We start from the raw sequence: 18,484 nt of genomic DNA on the forward strand, positions 1-18,484 counted from the left end.
TCTCAAAGAGTAACAAGGTCTACTTCTCCACTAAAATGGCTGCAACAGCTTGTCGACAAACTTTCACAGGTGTTCTAGATCCATTTGAGATTAGCTGTAGTGTTAAACTGTATGTAGCTGGTAATATTACTGTTCGTCTTCAGCAATGCCAAGCATCAGCTTGTAAACATATCGGGTTTATCTCGTATTCAAACCTGACCAAGGAGTCAGGTGTGCAGATTCTCGTGCTCCTTTTAGAGTGTCTTGGCCGAGTTTTTGTATCATTTCTTTCCCACTTGTGAGATACCAATAAAATTGTAGGTATGTAGAGAAGCAAGCATGTAATAACAGTTATTCATCCGTCGTTATTGAGTGCAGTCTGCTGCACAAGAAGATAAATGTGCATCTGTTCTTGACAGTAAACTTCTGTTGAACTCATTCGCCATTCTCTTGATATCTGAAGTAATATTATAAGTTGGAAGAGGTGTATTTAGTTTGTTAGTTCAACAGCATCGGAAATCGACATGGGCCATTTATGTAAATAATCTCAACTCCTTTCTACTACAACTGGGAACATACAAGTTCTTTTGGCAGTAAAAACTATTCTACATATTTGATGGGCTTTTTTGAAATTTACTATAATTATAAATACTTTGTCATTGTTTAAAAAGTTATAAATATCTTTATAAAATTATTAATACTCCATGTGATAGCTCATTGTTGGAGTATTTGTTAGAATATTTATATTTTTAGGTGTATTTATAATTTTTTTCAAATATATATTTATAATTAAAATGAATTTCAAAAGAATGCCCTGGAATACAGTCTATCTGAAATTATCCGCACAGTTGCTGTTGTAGCCTTTGTATAGGAAAGAAGCAAGAAAGTTTGAAGGATAAACCTTCGTCTCTCACCGTTAAACCTCTCTCTCTCAGGCGCACATAGACAGAGTGGAGAGATAGAATATGTCGTCATTGGACATATGTACCTTAATTCCTTTCTCTAAGAATTGCTTTCTACTCTCTCCTTTCCCAAATTCTTTTCCTTCTCCAACTGCCTTCTCTCTCTCCCCCAAACGCCGCCCCCAACTTCACCTTCGGAGCCCACTTCTTCCTCCCTTATCCGCCGCCAATATCTCCACAAACACACAAAAGGAGGATTTGTTGTTGGGAGAGATACATGAGGATAATGAGCACGAGGCGGTGCTTGATGAGGAAGAGTTGTTGGAAGAAGAATGGTCATCCGACGAGGAGCCGGAGAGATTTGACGTCCAAGAATTTGAGCGTGAGGCCAAGCAAGTCGTGAAGGACTTCTCTGTTTCCTTGTCACGCGAATTGAAAATCGGTCCGTTTCTTGAATTCTCGACACTTTTCTGGGTTTTCTTGTTTTATCTTTAATCATTTTCATTGCCATGGCGCTGGAATGCAGAAAGGCATGCTTTATGTTTATTCTTGATCATGACTTTTGCGTTTCTTTTGCAATCTTGATTCCTTTGCTTCCAAGATGTATAGTTGGAATAATGCGTGAGTGATACTGAATACACAAACTCTGACAATAGGATTAGTTGTTTATGAGGAGGGATATGTTATAGAAGGATTTCAGAGCTCATGTTGTTTCATGAATTATAGGTTTTAAGTGGAAGAGTGAATTTGAGATTTTACCTTTTCTTTTAAGTTTCCAGAGGACTTCAAATGTGATATGGAACTGATTGTTAGTAATCAATGAACACACTGGAAAATTAATTGACAGGTGCCTGTGGAGTACTCTGTGCATTATGTATAGATGCTTACATCCCATATATCTTTGATGATTTCAGAAGATGATGTTTCCAATCAAAAGGAAACTCGGGGAAAGCAGAAGAGACGGACAAATACTGGTAGCAATGTCAGTGAAACTCTTGTCTTGGTCATTATTTATTCTCTTCAATTGTCTTCTGGATCGGTCCTCTTCTTATGTTAGTTGTCTCAAAGTGAAGGGAAGTATACACATTAATACAGCAAACTTTGCACAACACTGGAAATGCATTAATTGACTCTGTAAACTTCACATGGTTTCTAGATTTTAAAGCTTGGCATTTTCTCCCCATCTGTTACTTGATTCATTAGAAGTATGTTGTCAAGGCTGGTATATCTTGTGATTATCACAAGAAAAGTGAGGGTTTGATAATTGTCAATGCGAGCACACTTTCGGTAATGGTAAATGTGAGCACACTTTATGGTAGTCCAAGAAAGTAGGAGAATTTATTCGATCATATGAAAGTTATATTGCAGACATCTGGATTTCGTAAATGCTACATATAAGCATCTGTTGCTTTGTTCATCTTGGCACGATGGATTGTAATAAATTTCTTTTATGTGTTGATTTCCTGCCAATTGAATCTTTTCACAGATTCCTGATCATCTTCTTCCAAGGGTGGCAATAGTGGGAAGGCCCAATGTTGGTAAATCAGCACTGTTTAATCGTCTTGTCGGGGTATGTATTGTCATTCTTTGGTGCAATTGCTTTTGCCAGGATGAAGTCAAGTATGCAGTAGCCTGGAAAATGTAATTTTATAAGTTGTTTTGTTTCTTGTTTGTGAGTTTCTTCTTCTTTTTTTTTTTAACTTTATGAGCAAAGCTTCATTTATTCGAGTTGCCTGTTTGCAGGGGAACAAAGCCATTGTGGTTGATGAACCTGGTGTTACAAGGGATCGTTTGTATGGTAGAGCATATTGGGGTGACTATGAATTTATGGTTGTGGATACTGGAGGTGTACTTACAATTTCAAAGTCCCAGGATGATGTTATGGAAGAACTAGCTATATCCACAACCATTGGCATGGAGGGAATTCCTCTTGCCTCCAGGGAGGCTGCTGTTGCGAGGATGCCTTCAATGGTAGAGAGACAAGCTACTGTTGCCGTGGAAGAGTCATCCGTCATCATATTCCTAGTTGATGGTCAAGTATGGTTCTTCTATTTTGGGAAATTGTTCCTATTTATCTAACTGATGCTGATAAATCCAAACATATTGACAGATATTATATACTTTGGATGAAGTTTAGAAGAACTAAACTAAGACTGGATAGTCTGATAATGATAATATTGGTGGCCAAGTTCGGATGGAAAATTTTTGTGTGGTAACTGATTTATGTGCAGCTTGCTGGTTTTGGGGGAAATAAAAAAAAAGAAAGAAAAAGTGGTATCCTAAAAAGTCATTCCTTCTCTGTTATTGAGGCAAAAGGTTTTTAACTACAATTTGTCTGGATTAGATGCCTGAAATGCAAGCTAGAGTCAGGGGTCTTCTCTGGCTAGACAAGTTTTAAAGACATCTGGAAACTACCATTTCTTGTACTTTTTTATTGTTAATTTAATGGAAATTTCTTTTACCTATTGCTATATTATTGTGATAGAGTGCGAGTCCTGTTTGTTGTGGGCAGTCTATGATGAACTATTAACAGGCAGGTCTAACTGCTGCGGACATTGAAATAGGGGATTGGCTGCGGAAGAACTATTCACACAAAAGTATTTCTCTTGCTGTCAACAAATGTGAATCTCCTCGTAAGGGACTCATGCAAGCATCAGAGTTCTGGGCTTTGGGGTGAGTAATAGCTTCTTCATTTCAATCCTACGAATATTTATCATTTATATGGTGCATAAGTCATGCAAACATGGAGAGTTTCTATGGTTCAGTATATAAAAAGGAAGAGAGACTACAATGAACTTAGGTTTCCTTCAAGCAAACACTAGAAGAAACGACAGAGAGAGGAAGAGAGAGGAGAGGATGGGTGAAAAACAATGACCAACACTCTCCCATTTACAGTAGTACATACAATAGCATGTTACATCATACATTTGTAGTCACTGATTTCACCCATCTCTTAAGTCACCCTCTCTTGAAAGAGAGAGTTGGTGACATGACTACTTTATTCGACCATTTACTATGTTACTAATCCATTATCATGTTACTGCTGTATAGATACATCTGTATCTATATGTATGCATATTCCAACGGTTACTATAATGATGTCCATCTAATAGCACAAGAACTTGTGTTTGATCAGCTCAAACAGGGAATATATATCTCTTGGACTATTTCCTTGGCAGCTGGTGTTAACCGTGGGTTCTCATTTCCATGATTTGATAGGTATTCACCCCTTCCCATATCTGCTATATCTGGGAGTGGAACTGGGGAGCTTCTTGATTCTGTCTGCTCTCAATTGAAGAAGCTTGAGGTGAATATGTGTGCACCATGCAGAGAGATGCTTCGTATTATACCTTTGTTTCGTTGATCCTTCTTATGACTGAGCAATATGCTTTGCAGGATAAATGTTACAAAACTTTGCTTATGAAGCATTATTTGTTCTGTTTTCTGAAGTTTTCTAAGATAGTTTTATTTAGGGTGAATGAGTTTGAGTAGTTTGCTGGAGGAGACTGTTCTTTAGTGTTTGTGCACAGGCATTATCTTACACTAACTATTGTAGATGGAGGTTTCGAGCTTGTATAGACATGCAAAACCATACTTCTTAAGATACAAGAACTCTTGTTCATGTGGAAACACTTAACAATCTTCATCTTTCTACATGATCCTTCCACCCATGGGATATTGGATCTGGTTGCCCTGCTGTTTAGTACAGTCCTTGGTCATGTGTTCTATTATGTTTGCACCACAAAGTTCCTGCAGAGGTACTCCAGGATCACAAGCTTTGCTTAAACGATACTCTTACTAGGGCCAACATCAGCCAGTCATTCCATCATTTGTGGTCCGTCAGGAAAATGGATCTAAGTATGGGCTGCTTTGCTTCTCAATCTTTTCGATCGAAAGCCTATGTAACAAAACTTGATTCTGCATTCTTCTTTTTACTCATTGGAAAATTGCATTTATGTGGCTGTTTTTACCACTAGAAGCTGACCCGAATACTTTTCACTGCTGGCAAGTTGCCTAAGCACAGCATCCGGTCTTGACTTAAAAGCTGAATTTGGAGCATAAACAAATATATCTTATCCCTACTCTTTACTTATTCTACTGATCTGTAATCGAACGCTGTATTCTTTATCACTTGGGACACTGTCAAGGTTTTTCTTCAATATGTTCAAATATATTTAGTTAATAGAAATGAATGGAAAAAAGATGACTATCCTATTGATGATTCCTTGCAGGAGACAGAGAATCATGTAGAAGAATATGTTCCGGCTATTGCAATAGTTGGTCGACCAAATGTCGGTAAAAGTAGTATTTTGAATGCTTTGGTTGGGGAGGACAGGACCATTGTCAGTCCCATCAGTGGAACTACTCGTGATGCCATAGATACTGAATTTACTGGTTCAGACGGCCAGGTTGGTCTTGCCTTTCTAATAGTAACAAGATTTATAAGTTTCTGCCCAACCAATGTAGTCTGCATTCAAAACCAGATAAACATTTGAGGCTTGTCTCTTTGACTTTTGAATGGATCTATATTCTTTGTTCAGCTAATGTCATATTCCAAAAAAGCTCACTTATATGCACTTTCAGTTTTCTTTTTTCTTTTTCAATGTGAAATTCTCTAGGTTTGACACTAGCTTTCACCCTTGACGAACCGAATCTGATTGTCTAGATTTACATATTCCTGAATCAGCAATTTGATGTTGCACACTTATTCCATTGCTGTGTGTATTGTGATCACGTGTGAAATGATGTTATTCATATTGTGTTTGATCAGAGTTCCTGAGATCACACTCAAAAAAAAGTTCTAATCATTTCAAGTAGCGTAAGTAGCTAAAAAGCAGGGTCTGTACTTTCAGCAAGTTTGAAGTAAGGAAAATTGACAATGTGACCCACAGAACTGAAACTTCTAAGGTTGCTCATGTACAGCCTTCCCTCAGAGATTAGAAACAAGAATCCAGGTCCAAGGATCCGTGATTTTTTATAATCTTATGCACGTGGTGTCTTCTTCTCCCATGTTATTCAGTTACCCGGATACTTATATCCCGTAGAGCTGGGTAGGTCAGAAGATGGTCCTTGCAGTCATCTTTCTCTTCATATAATGGCACGGGAAGCATAAGAGGCGTCGAGTCCTACCTTTGACAAATGGAAACTATTGACGTTAACATAAGTATCATCTGCTGCAGAAATTCCGTCTTATAGATACGGCAGGTATCAGAAAGAGAGCAGCTGTAGCTTCATCAGGTAGCACCACCGAAGCTCTGTCTGTGAATCGAGCATTTCGTGCCGTTCGTCGTTCTGATGTTGTTGCCCTTGTCATTGAAGCTATGGCCTGCATAACAGAACAGGTAACTAGTGCACAGATTTGCTATTTGGTTGATCTTTATGAATGGCGTTATCATTGGGTAAGATGGTGAATTGAGAATTTTTCTGATTTCATATATGTTATGATGGTTCATAAGCAAGACCAATTAATTCAGACATCCTAAATAGATTTTGCTACTTACATGGCAGATAGTTTAGCATGCATGTATTTATATGTTCATATATTAGTATGTTTGACTTCTGAATACCCTTGTGAACATATTGAAATTTCCTGACTTCGGAAGTGGAAAGGTGGATCCTTGTGTCACCACGATGAAAAACAGTCTTCATATTTCATTTGGAGAATTGCTGGCAAATTAGCTTTAAAGTTGAATTTCTGTTATTGATGACTGCCATTATCTGTCATTAGCATTTTTCTTTCTGTCTGTTCCTTGTTTTCTTTTGAAGTACATTTTCCACTGACACTACCATGGCTTTGACTTCCAAGGATTTCAAGATTGCTGAACGGATAGAAAAAGAAGGGAAGGGTTGCCTAATTGTTGTGAATAAATGGGACACAATACCCAATAAGAATCAGCAAACTGCTATGCATTATGAGGAAGATGTCAGGGGGAAGCTCCGCATTCTTAACTGGGCACCCATTGTGTACTCAACAGCAATACAAGGGCAGAGTGTTGAAAAGTATGTTTCGAAATAATAATTAGATATGCATGCATGTGCAACATCTCTACTTAATCTCTTGCTTGTCGCTTTGAATTTTTGTCTTGTTTGCCAAAAGTTTATTATCATCTTCTTAACTTCACATGCTAAAGTCCCCAGCCAAACCTCCATCCCTCCCCTTTGGTATAACAAAATTAAATTAAATGAGTGAATCGCGTCAATGCTTTGATATGTATGTAGCGGTGCTACTTGTTGAGAATCACGAATTGATTCTTCAAATAATTGTAAATTCAAAAGAGAATCACAATAATATCTAAGTGATTGTTGTGATATTTATATGATTTGTAGATTTCCTCTATTTCCATTATTGACATATGTAATTCACCTTTATAAATAGATGGATGTTATATCCTCAAATCAAGACACAAGAACATAATTTAGCCATTTGGGCATTTGTGTCATGGACATAGGCCATATTGCCCAACCATATAAATCTTTGTCTTTTGTTTCTCCCTTGACATATCTTGTTTTTACATATGTAGAATTCTGACATGGTATAATCTGCCTGTGACCTGTGAGTTGTAGTTTTCGATCCTTGGGTGCCCAAGTGTGCGATCCTTCTCATTTCTTCCCAGGAGTGTAGAAAGCTTCTAGACATTGATTTGTAGTATTCGATCCTTGGGTGCCCAAGTGCACAACCCTTCACGTTTTTGCCCAGGAGTGCAGAAAGTTTCAAGACATTGAGTTGTAGTATTAAGATCCTTGGGTGCTCAAGGGTGCAACCCTTCTTGTTTCTGCCAAGGAGTGCAGAAAGTTTCTATTCAAGAACGCGTGTGACATCGCCTTGACCTCCGTTCACCTCCTCTCCGGCCTCGCCCCGACAATCGGTCTATATGGTCAGTTTGTTGATTGCTGAGGTTTCAAATTGTGATCCAAGACATTGAAGAAAAGTTTGACTTCTATTGTTCAAGTTAAACATTCCAATCAAAGATTTCCATGTTCAACATGAGGGGGAGACTTGAGAATCACGAATTGATTTTTCAAATAATTGTAAAATCATAAGAGAGTCACAACAATATCTAAGTGATTCTTGTGATATTTATATGATTTGATTTTGGAAATTTCCTCCATTTTCCAGTATTAACATATGTAATTCACCTATATACATTGGTGGACATTATATCCTCAAATCAAGAGAGAATCACATAATTTAGCCTTTGGGTATTTGTCTCATGGATGTAGGCTATATGGCTAAACCACGTAAATCTTTGTTTTGTGTTTGTCTCTTCACATATCTAAAACTCTGACAAAACTATATTCAGTTGCAAGAATGCTGAGATATATGTGGTGAGTAAACAGAGTATCTCTAAATCCTCCGTATTATGAGGAAGGAACATTCTCCTCCGAAATCCACTATCTTTTCAGGAAGGACATTCTCCTTTGAAATTCTGAACTTCCTTTGTTATCTAATTTAGTGTTGTCCATATCAGCTTCTGTGTTGCTGATAAATCCTCCTCTGTCGTTATACTGTGTTCAGAACATTCCTATTATATGTTATCACCACCTTGTCCATTTAAGCCAAAAGCTAGTTTTATTGTACTGATATATCAACTTAAGGTATAAATGTTGAAATCTTGTACGGCAGATATCTTTGATTGATGTTATGTCTTTACTTTCGCGCTGTATTTTTAAGTCTAATTGCAGAGATAAAAATTTTGGTGTTGCCTTTATTTTGTGTGCATCATTTGTTTGGATCTACTTTTTATTTTATAGGATCATTGTGGCTGCTAGTATGGTTGAAAAAGAGAGATCAAGGAGGTTATCAACAGCAATCTTAAATCAAGTGGTACGAGAAGCTGTTGCATTCAAGGCACCGCCAAGAACTAGAGGCGGAAAAAGGGGTCGTGTTTATTATTGCACTCAGGTACTATACTGGATCAAGATGAATACTGCTCATAAAATGTTCCCTCACATCTTTAACTGATAATTGCTTAAATAACTTTTTATCTATATCGGATGTTACAAGCAATGCGATATAAAATGAAATCATATGCTGTTCTGAGTCTCTATTGTGACATGTATGTAGTCTAACTTCTGTCAATGAACTCTGAAAAACTTGACTTGCATTTCAACTGAATTTATTCCTTATTGTAAGTGAAGCATGTACAGTTGATAAGCACCATACTGACATCAATATCCAACCACTTTGTTCTGTTTCACATACCTCATATATACTTACCAGTTTGTGCATGACGATATGTTAATGCATGTATGGAAATGTGTGAAGATCGCATTGCAAGAACTAATTGACCTGACAAACGAAGTTTTCACAGGCAGCTATCAGGCCACCTACCTTTGTGTTCTTTGTAAATGATTCAAAGCTTTTCCCAGAAACATACCGAAGATATATGGAGAAGCAACTGAGATCAAGTGCAGGATTTGCAGGAACACCAATTCGGCTTCTATGGCGTAGCAGAAGAAAAGTGGAAAAAGATGAAGGTAAGTTGAAACAAAGGTTTTTATGTTTTTTGCTATTGTTCATGTGGTTGTAGATGGTTATATTGCTTAGAAAACAGATGAAGCATCCTCAGTAGAGGCGAAGCCGAAGTTTACTCAACTACTGGACCATAAAGCACAAGTACATCCAAAAATATACTTGGAGTTACTTGTCTTATTCGCCTTATGTTGGTGCATCTCAGACTTCGCAGTGCTATTGCTCATATATGTTCTCTGTAGCTTTATTCGTATATTGCAAGTTTCCTATGATTTAGTGATTTTCTCTGTGGTTGACCTTCCTTTTGATGTTTTGAGTGTACTCCTTCGATCTGTTTTATTACTAGAGAAACAAAAAAGAGCAAAGAATTTGCAATGCGTCCTTACTGTCAGAGCAGACTGCAAAATTATGTGTTGCTTCTATCATGTATTCCAGGAAAGGATGCTTCCACGAGGACACAAGTGAACTTATCACAATTTGACCAAAAGTCAGCAGTAGCAGCATAAGCAATACATTGTTGATTCAAATGGCAATCTCTTAGTCAGAGGCTCTCTTCCATGTGGGGGGTAATATAATGGAGCCGAAGAAATGAATTCTGATGGTTGTCATTTGTAATTGATTCTGGAGCACAGCACTTATACAGAATCCTCCTGAAGATTACAAGACAGAAGCGGCTCATAAAAACGGTGGGTGCTCTTGTACCTAGACTAATATGGGATATATAGAGTGGATGGGAACATATAACTGAGAATCTTATGTTTGTTATCTTGTTTGTTCTTGACCTGTCTCACTTTTTTAAAATCATTATCTGAATGTTGGGTGATATGTACTTTAGTGGTTAGAGATCATCGCTTCTGTGAATATTGTGGATGTCCCATGTCTTCTTGAGTTGGCGTTGACTTGTGATAATGTGATAGTGGGAGGGTGAGATATCCTAGTACTTTCTTGTTGGTCAGGTGATGACTTATAGGAATAAAACTCAGATACTTTGTGATTCAAAGGTTGTGGGGATGACTTATAGTAGTAAGATAGGAGGAAATGGTGATGATCGAGGTGGTGATCTATGGTAGTAAGGTACCGAAGGAAAGATGGTAATGACGAGGCCTGTGCTCCCATTGCTTTGGCAACTTAGCGGTTTTCCTACAGAATTTTGTTTTCTTTAGGGTGAACCTTTTCCACTTTGTTGCAACTTATTAGGGAACTTGGTAGATAGCAATTTGGACAGCAAAAATCAACTCAATCAGATTGCAAGAATGGAACATAAACTCATTGGATCCAACCTTAAATGATGACTGCATGGGATTCTCAATTCAAAGATATAAATGAATTTAGATTAGTTGTTGATACAAGACAGATCGATACAAAGAAACCTCAAGAAAAGAACACACAAAGCAAGAACCTCATTGAACCTCTCACTTATTGACGCATGTACTACAAAAGGATAAAGAAACAATTGAAGAGATTGAAGACGACCAGTTCCACATGAAATCAGGTGCTTCTAACACAAAAAGCGAACAACAAAGGGGCTTCCTTGGTAGTGTTTAGGAAGAGGTGAATTTTAGTAGTAAGGTGGTGGTGGGGATGGTGATGGAGGTGGTGGAGATGTATAGTAATACGGTGGAGGTGGAGATGGCGAAGGTGGGGGCGGGGATTGGTAGTGGTATGGTGGTGGTGGAGATTTGTAGGAATATTCAGGATGTTCTATATGTTTAGGTGGTGGTGGTGGTGACTTATATTGGTATGGTGGTGGTGGAGGTGAGCTGTAAAAGTATTTCTTTGGTGGTGGGGGTGGCGATTTGTAGGAATATTCGGGATGCTCTACATGTTTTGGAGGTGGTGGTGATTTGTACTGGTACGGTGGTGGCGGAGGTGAGCTGTAGAAGTATTTCTTGGGTGGTGGGGGCGGCGATTTGTAGGTATATTCGGGATGCTCAACGTGCTTTGGAGGTGGTGGTGATTTGTACTGGTACGGTGGTGGCGGGGAGGTGGTGGTGATTTGTACTGGTACGGTGGTGGCGGAGGTGAGCTGTAGTAGTATTTCTTGGGTGGTGGAGGTGGCGACTTGTAGGTATATTCAGGATGCTCTACCTGTTTCGGAGGTGGTGGTGACTTGTACTGGTATGGTGGTGGTGGAGGTGAGCTGTAATAGTATTTCTTGGGTGGTGGGGGCGGCGACTTGTAGGTATATTCGGGATGCTCAACGTGTTTTGGAGGTGGTGGTGATTTGTACTGGTACGGTGGTGGCGGAGGTGAGCTGTAGTAGTATTTCTTGGGTGGTGGAGGTGGCGACTTGTAGGTATATTCAGGATGCTCTACCTGTTTCGGAGGTGGTGGTGACTTGTACTGGTATGGTGGTGGGGGAGGTGAGCTGTAGTAGTATTTCTTGGGTGGTGGGGGTGGCGACTTGTAGGTATATTGAGGATGCTCAACGTGTTTTGGAGGTGGTGGTGATTTGTACTGGTACGGTGGTGGCGGAGGTGAGCTGTAGTAGTATTTCTTGGGTGGTGGGGGTGGCGACTTGTAGGTATATTGAGGATGCTCAACGTGTTTTGGAGGTGGTGGTGACTTGTACTTGTACGGTGGTGGCGGAGGTGAGCTGTAGTAGTATTTCTTGGGTGGTGGGGGTGGCGACTTGTAGGTATATTCAGGATGCTCTACGTGTTTCGGAGGTGGTGGTGACAAGTATTTCTTGGGTGGTGGGGGTGGCGACTTGTAGGTATATGCAGGACGCTCTACGTGTTTTGGAGGTGGTGGTGACTTGTACTGGTATGGTGGTGGTGGAGGTGAGCTGTAGTAGTATTTCTTGGGTGGTGGGGGTGGCGACTTGTAGGTATATGCAGGACGCTCTACGTGTTTTGGAGGTGGTGGTGACTTGTACTGGTATGGTGGTGGTGGAGGTGAGCTGTAGTAGTATTTCTTGGGTGGTGGGGGCGGCGACTTGTAGGTATATTTAGGATGTTCAACGTGTTTCGGAGGTGGTGGTGATTTGTACTGGTACGGTGGTGGCGGAGGTGAGCTGTAGTAGTATTTCTTGGGTGGTGGGGGTGGCGACTTGTAGGTATATGCAGGACGCTCTACGTGTTTTGGAGGTGGTGGTGACTTGTACTGGTATGGTGGTGGTGGAGGTGAGCTGTAGTAGTATTTCTTGGGTGGTGGGGGCGGCGACTTGTAGGTATATTTAGGATGTTCAACGTGTTTCGGAGGTGGTGGTGATTTGTACTGGTACGGTGGTGGCGGAGTGAGCTGTGTATATTGAGGATGCTCAACGTGTTTTGGAGGTGGTGGTGACTTGTACTTGTACGGTGGTGGCGGAGGTGAGCTGTAGTAGTATTTCTTGGGTGGTGGGGGTGGCGACTTGTAGGTATATTCAGGATGCTCTACGTGTTTCGGAGGTGGTGGTGACTTGTATTGGTATGGTGGTGGTGGAGGTGAGCTGTAGTAGTATTTCTTTGGTGGTGGGGGTGGGGAAGCATAAACGTAAGGCTTATAGGCTGCAACTTGAGAGGCAATGAAGCAAATCGCCAGAGCACATATTAGTAAGGGCAGCTGCCCTGGTTTTGTGTGGATTTCCATCTTTAGAAGCTCCAACTCTATGTTTGAAGAATGAAGAGATGTTAGCCCCTTATATAGTGAGCAATATCCAAGTGAAAATGCACTATTTAATACAAGCAAATAAAAAAATACATAATAGAAGCAAATAGCTGGCTCAAGGTTTGACAATTAACTCCTTCACATTCTAACATTATTTGAGCTACATTATAATGGGAAGCTACTTCCATATGAATCTCAATCATACCGTATATATGAATTAGTCAAGAATTGAATTTACAATATTTAAACACTAAAAAAAATGGAAAATATACAGGACTCCAGCCAAATGGCCTCTTTTCTTTGTTGGGGGGTGGGGGTGGGGATACAGCAGAAACGAAAGAGATCCCTAAATATAAATTAAATAAATCAAATTGCACTATAATTTATTTAAGATGTTTGTTTATGCAATTAGAGACTTATTCTTGTTTCAGAAATAGACGTGATAAGCAGTAATTTGCACGACATATTTCATAAGTTAGCATGTCGTTGATATCTTTGGTGAAAGTTTTTTGGTTGATGCATTGATAATGTTGCAATTAATGAATTTGAATGGATCCAATATGTTGCATAATGTCTATTAACGCATCCCCCAACAAATGGTTGAAGTTGGCGAACTGTCGTCCCTCAATCATTTCAAAATCTTTATAATTCTTGTACTTTATATATGCCCATTACTGCAAAATTACCCCATTCCCAAGAAGTAATGAGCACTTATCATTTGTATACAACGTATAATAAGTTGTCGGATTTCTTATTAGTGCGTGCGCAATTGTATCAACACGACGGGTTAATGACGTCCAAATAGCAAGATGACGGACTCACACGAGTTTAAAAAAGAATACAAACATCAAAAGATTTGGGTGAATCCATGTTATGTTCTTCTATGTTTGCTTGTTTCTTGTTTTAAGCTTTTCAAGCATTTTTCTAATCGCTAACATTATATATAGGGTAAATATTATACCAACTTTTCTGAGGCGAATATCTCCTCATTATTTGAAAAATTACAAATATCTTTCTTGATATTTGAAAAAATTATGTAATCTTTGGATGGAGTTATGAGATTATAAACTTTGTCCTTATTGTATTTTATTATTTTTTTTAAAAATAAAAATTTATAAAAAATTAAATAGAGTGGACGAAATTTTTTTAAAAATTTAATAAAATAATTCATTTGTTAGACAAAAACAAATATCAAGATTACTCGATATAATTTCTTAAACCACGTAGAATCTACATATAATTACAATAAACGTTCGAGGAGGGCAGTGCAATTATTTCCGACTGGCGATATGGTTAACACCAGCAAAAGACGAAGATGGATTATTAACGTAACAATCATTCAGAAACAAACATGAGTGTAAGAACCCTACTAATGTGGGTGTTAGTGCCGTGGAATGATTGATTTGAACCATAACTACTATCATCTACCTAGGGTGGAAATGATAATGGGTCATCATCAAATTTTGTAACTTTTAACATTTGATTGACGAAATGACCATAAGGGCCATGCATGAAAGCTTCAACTTGCCATCAAATATCAGTACGTGATGTGGAAAGAGGGCAAACATCTTCCCATAAATGGGGATGTCCTGGACAGATAAAAGTTACAGAAGGCCACAAGAACTAGCTTAACAGAAAAACTGTCCAAACAATCTAACAACAAAGATGAATGAACTTCTGTAGCTACCTCGGCCGCACACTCGACTACTGATATATGTCCACACAAATGCAAGGCCTAGGCGCTTTCAGGGAACCATGGCAGTCCTGGTTGAGAGCATTGTTTCGCATCTGGGAGCGGAACAATCGGGCCAAGGAAAAGACGCCATAAGTCAAGTATAATGGTGACTAGCATTGCAGCGCCTAATGCATCAATGGCCACTCTGGGCAAATTCCAGCGATCACCAGGTTTCTCATCAATCCTGACCAGCATTTGCAAACATGTGCTGTTAAATCAGTTTTCATTCAATATCAGTAATATGATCAATATTATAGTATAAATGAATTTCAGTAGTTGGATTGCCATCTAGGCTGTTTATCTCCAATCTGAGTGCTTGTCCTTCTCGTCCTTTTTTAGCCATTTATGAATCTACGTTCTTGTATGGTTTCTTGATTTCTAGTTCTGTATCATTATATCACTTTATAGGTGGAGACTTTTGTTTCCTTCCTTGGTAAAAGACAGCAAACAAGCAATAATACCTCAGATACCTCAAATTCACAGCTACAACTAGTCATAAACTTAAAAGATTGAGACAAATCAGGACGCAAACTTGTGTCTCGCACACGCGTGCACACACAGAAAAAGGAGAGAGTGCTGTTGCCGGGGGAATTAAACATTTACCTCATGAACATAGGGAAGCTAACAAAGAAATAAATTGCATAAAACAAGGAGCCAACTTTGTACATGGAAGCTCGGTCGACGAATTCGTAATAAGGAAACTGCACATGATAAAAGCAGAAGATTAATGAAGATTGATACAGCAGCAAACATAGTGCCGTGGGAACAAAAGAAAATACACCTTATAAACCATCATTTTACTTACATTTGAAATAGCTAAAGTCTCCAGATATGCTATGAAATATGAAAGAGCTAGAATCCAGGCAGCTCTAAAAAGCAACTGTGTTTTCTCTGGCAAGTGAGCAATAGAATGCTGGATTCTGCGAAGTGTCAGATTTGATGTAACATGGTAAAACAAGAAGCACACATGTGTGAGAAGGAAAGTTGCATGTGGTACCTGCAGAACGTTATTATACTGTCAACGCTAATGAACTAACAAAATTTGCAATTCAAGGAAACCAAATACAGTTGTTTAGCTCACATTATTCATCTTCCATGATGGGAATGTATATGAGGCACCCAAGACTGTGAAAAAATAGTGGGTCCAGAAGTAATTCCCAACGTAACTGAAAAGTATGATCCAGAGACTAGCCTGGCAGAACAACAATTTTCTAGTTACAGCAGGGTCGGCAACAAAAGCAAGTATAACAGAATTGGAATTTGGTAGCCAGTAAATAGACAGAAGTAGCTTGGTTGAACCATTTTATCATTCGCTTTGTCAAGCATTTCAACGATAACAAAATAAATGAAGTTAACACTTTGCTTCCAAACTAAGTAACACTAGTAAGGAATATGTTTGGTGCAAGCTACTAATATGATTCTGGTCTATCCAAAGGAATTCTCTATCTCAAACTTTCATCATCCAACATCATTTCAATTTTTTTGGGCAAGAGCAGCAACTATCCTAACATAGCTTCAATAGAAAGAGAAAAATAACACTTTTCCACCATAACGCCAGAACAGGTTTCACTTTTTCTGTAGATATTAAGCTATCTACAAGCTGGGACACTAGAATTTCATCATGCATTTCATTACACACTGCAGTTAGTGTTCTTTGATTATATGTCATCCATGCAATCAGCCGTCCCATTGCCCTGTCTGAATGGGCCTTTGAGAAATAATCGATATAGACAGATGTAAAGGATGAGCATTTGAAAGAATCTTACAGATGATTAATAGGATTTTTAGCAACTAACAGTACTTACTTTAACCCAATAACGATCCTTCCAACATAAGGTGCTATCCGCCTGGAAAAGAAAATAAATATTAGACACATTGACAACATGAAAGGAAAAGCTGCAAAGCAGTTCATCAGATTGACTGTATATAATTACTGTAAAATAAATATTCCTCAAGTTGTATCCTAGCATATTAGGCACTTAGAAAATTCCTGAAAAATATATAGTTTGGTGACTTGACTTCTAGTTTGTGGTATCCTACGAAAAGGAATAAATTCTACATAAGTGGGACGGACTAAGATATAGACGTCAGTCACTTCTGCCAACAGGCCACTGGAAATGACCTTCTAGCATCATATATCATTACATCTCAAAGTTAAATACAATTCTGTGTCACAAGATGAATTTATTCAAGCACAACGAAGCAATTCTCAGTTTACCTTTCCAACAAAGATCATAGGTATAATGAAAGCAGGGAGTGCTGAAACAAGTCCTATAAGCAGGTACTCCAACTCCGTGAAATTCTGACAAAAGAGTAGAAAAGTTAGGATAATGCCAAGCAGACATGGAACATGAAAATGCCAAGTAAAATAAGTCCTGTTCCAAAATAGTATACTAAATGAAAAGCAAACTATCAAGTAGCTGGTATTAGTGGGTAAATTAAACTAGCTATTGGATTCAAATCTTGCCATCTGCATAATTTGGAGCCAACGACGAATTTCGCAGAACTGATTTTCCCAGAAAAAATGTCCCCATCCTACTATTAATGTGGTTCTTCCATCAGTTCAAACATTTCCAATTCCTCATCCATGTTATTCATCTAATAATTTGAGTATCTATATGTTTCTTCTTTCTCTGTGGCACAACAGTTCACTTCACACTATACACTAAACACCACCAACAAACTTAGTCAACTAAATCAACCAGAAGCATTGTTACTCGTACACTGACATGAACAAATTCGATACATCCAAGAGAAAAGCCATGTCCATGAGTGTGAAATACCTCATAAAGTTTGTAGGGAACAACAATTCCAAGGCAGAGAGTGAGCCAAAAGGGAGTATAGAGAAGAAAAAATATTTCAGCCCATCTCTTGCTGGGGTCTTGAGCCAACCAAAGATTTGAACTTGTGAGACCCACTTCACCACCTGCAAATTCACCCCAATCAAAAAGTTCAAAAAAGAGAGAAAAAAAAACATAAATCTTGACATGCCCAGATTTACAACTCAAAATTCACTTCCAGTGATAGTGGGATTTTACCTCCCATTTTCTTGTGCAATCCCGGCTGCAGAACAGAACGAGAGCAGCCTATCCTGATTTGGGTTTCGAATTAGGCACTAAAATAGCGAGGAGAAAACCCAAAAAGAAAAGGAAAAAGATGGAAGCTTTGGTATCAAGATTTGTTCTTGATCACCCAGAAATAAGAGACAGAAGTGAATAAAGAAATAGAGAGAAGAGAAGTGCTGCTACTTGAGAGTGAGGTGGTAACAAGAGAGCTTCTTTCTTTAGGGGAAAGAGAAGAAACGGACAGAGAGGGGTTTGGTGGTATTTGCATGATGGGATCTATCTTCAATTATGGACATTAAAATTATAATTCCGATGGATGATAAAGGGGTTAATTATTTTTTATTAATAAAAAATAATTAAATTATATTAATATAATTTAAATAAATATATTAATATTAATATTACGGAACCGCGACTCTAATTAAAAATTATTTTTTTAAAAAAAAATTGCCAAGTCGTGATTTCAAATCTCGACTTGAGCAATTTTTTATTTTTTAAAATATTATATTTAATTAATTTTTTTATAAATTAATTATATAAATTAATTTTTAACAACATATTAAAGTCTAAAAAATCATAATATTAAAATTATATTAATTTAAATAATTACAATTAAGTATATAAATATAATATTGTATATTTTTTTGTACAATTGTAAAAAATATAATGAACTATACTATTATTCTTGACAACCCAGTACCAGCACAGTTGATTGTGTAGAAAAATTTTTTGTTGGGCT

General features: G+C 38.2%; 4 protein-coding genes across 5 annotated transcripts in view; 2 read left to right on the forward strand and 2 right to left on the reverse strand.

Moving 5' to 3' along the window:
- Nucleotides 1-281, forward strand: part of LOC105171163 (tRNA-specific 2-thiouridylase MnmA) — a 5,143-nt gene extending 4,862 nt beyond the window's left edge. The window contains exon 11 of the mRNA XM_011092189.2: nucleotides 9-281. Within this exon, the coding sequence (XP_011090491.1) occupies nucleotides 9-281 (273 nt within the window). The remainder of the gene's footprint in view (nucleotides 1-8) is intronic.
- On the forward strand, nucleotides 824-10,202 carry LOC105171060 (GTPase Der). Its single transcript, XM_011092065.2, has 12 exons — nucleotides 824-1,323; nucleotides 1,796-1,863; nucleotides 2,368-2,451; nucleotides 2,625-2,918; nucleotides 3,415-3,554; nucleotides 4,101-4,188; nucleotides 5,114-5,290; nucleotides 6,062-6,223; nucleotides 6,688-6,881; nucleotides 8,634-8,784; nucleotides 9,194-9,359; nucleotides 9,790-10,202. The coding sequence occupies exons 1-12, from the start codon at nucleotides 945-947 to the stop codon at nucleotides 9,858-9,860; spliced, it is 1,974 nt and encodes a 657-aa protein (XP_011090367.1). The 5' UTR covers nucleotides 824-944; the 3' UTR covers nucleotides 9,861-10,202.
- LOC105171164 (extensin-2-like) lies at nucleotides 10,636-13,031 on the reverse strand. The gene is given in 2 exon segments (XM_020696660.1): nucleotides 10,636-11,337; nucleotides 11,340-13,031. Coding segments are annotated over 2 exon segments (2,013 nt in total). The 5' UTR covers nucleotides 12,928-13,031; the 3' UTR covers nucleotides 10,636-10,912.
- Nucleotides 14,382-18,002, reverse strand: LOC105171061 (cycloeucalenol cycloisomerase). 2 transcript variants are annotated; one of them, XM_020696528.1, is made up of 8 exons: nucleotides 17,719-18,002; nucleotides 17,464-17,606; nucleotides 16,899-16,982; nucleotides 16,486-16,527; nucleotides 15,762-15,872; nucleotides 15,486-15,677; nucleotides 15,284-15,381; nucleotides 14,382-14,888 (listed from the first exon to the last, which is right to left on the reverse strand). In XM_020696528.1, the coding sequence occupies exons 1-8, from the start codon at nucleotides 17,723-17,725 to the stop codon at nucleotides 14,681-14,683; spliced, it is 885 nt and encodes a 294-aa protein (XP_020552187.1). In that variant the 5' UTR covers nucleotides 17,726-18,002; the 3' UTR covers nucleotides 14,382-14,680. The 2 variants fall into 2 exon arrangements, with proteins under 2 accessions (XP_020552187.1, XP_011090368.1); XM_011092066.2 differs by having other exon boundaries at nucleotides 14,382-14,864; nucleotides 17,719-17,998.

Source organism: Sesamum indicum, linkage group LG9 (genome assembly GCF_000512975.1).
Source record: "Sesamum indicum cultivar Zhongzhi No. 13 linkage group LG9, S_indicum_v1.0, whole genome shotgun sequence".
NCBI classification, from domain to species: domain Eukaryota; kingdom Viridiplantae; phylum Streptophyta; class Magnoliopsida; order Lamiales; family Pedaliaceae; genus Sesamum; species Sesamum indicum.

Excerpts from the sequence above, each read along its gene's own strand:
- LOC105171060 (XM_011092065.2), top strand. The coding sequence starts at position 945 with ATGTCGTCATTGGACATATGTACCTTAATTCCTTTCTCTAAGAATTGC. Across the intron at positions 3,555-4,100 it reads TCAGAGTTCTGGGCTTTGGG|GTATTCACCCCTTCCCATAT; the intron begins GTGAGTAATAGC and ends ATGATTTGATAG. Across the intron at positions 5,291-6,061 it reads TTACTGGTTCAGACGGCCAG|AAATTCCGTCTTATAGATAC; the intron begins GTTGGTCTTGCC and ends CATCTGCTGCAG.
- LOC105171061 (XM_020696528.1), bottom strand. Across the intron at positions 16,528-16,898 it reads CTATGATCTTTGTTGGAAAG|GCGGATAGCACCTTATGTTG; the intron begins GTAAACTGAGAA and ends TTTCTTTTCCAG. Across the intron at positions 15,678-15,761 it reads CATCATGGAAGATGAATAAT|GTACCACATGCAACTTTCCT; the intron begins GTGAGCTAAACA and ends AACGTTCTGCAG.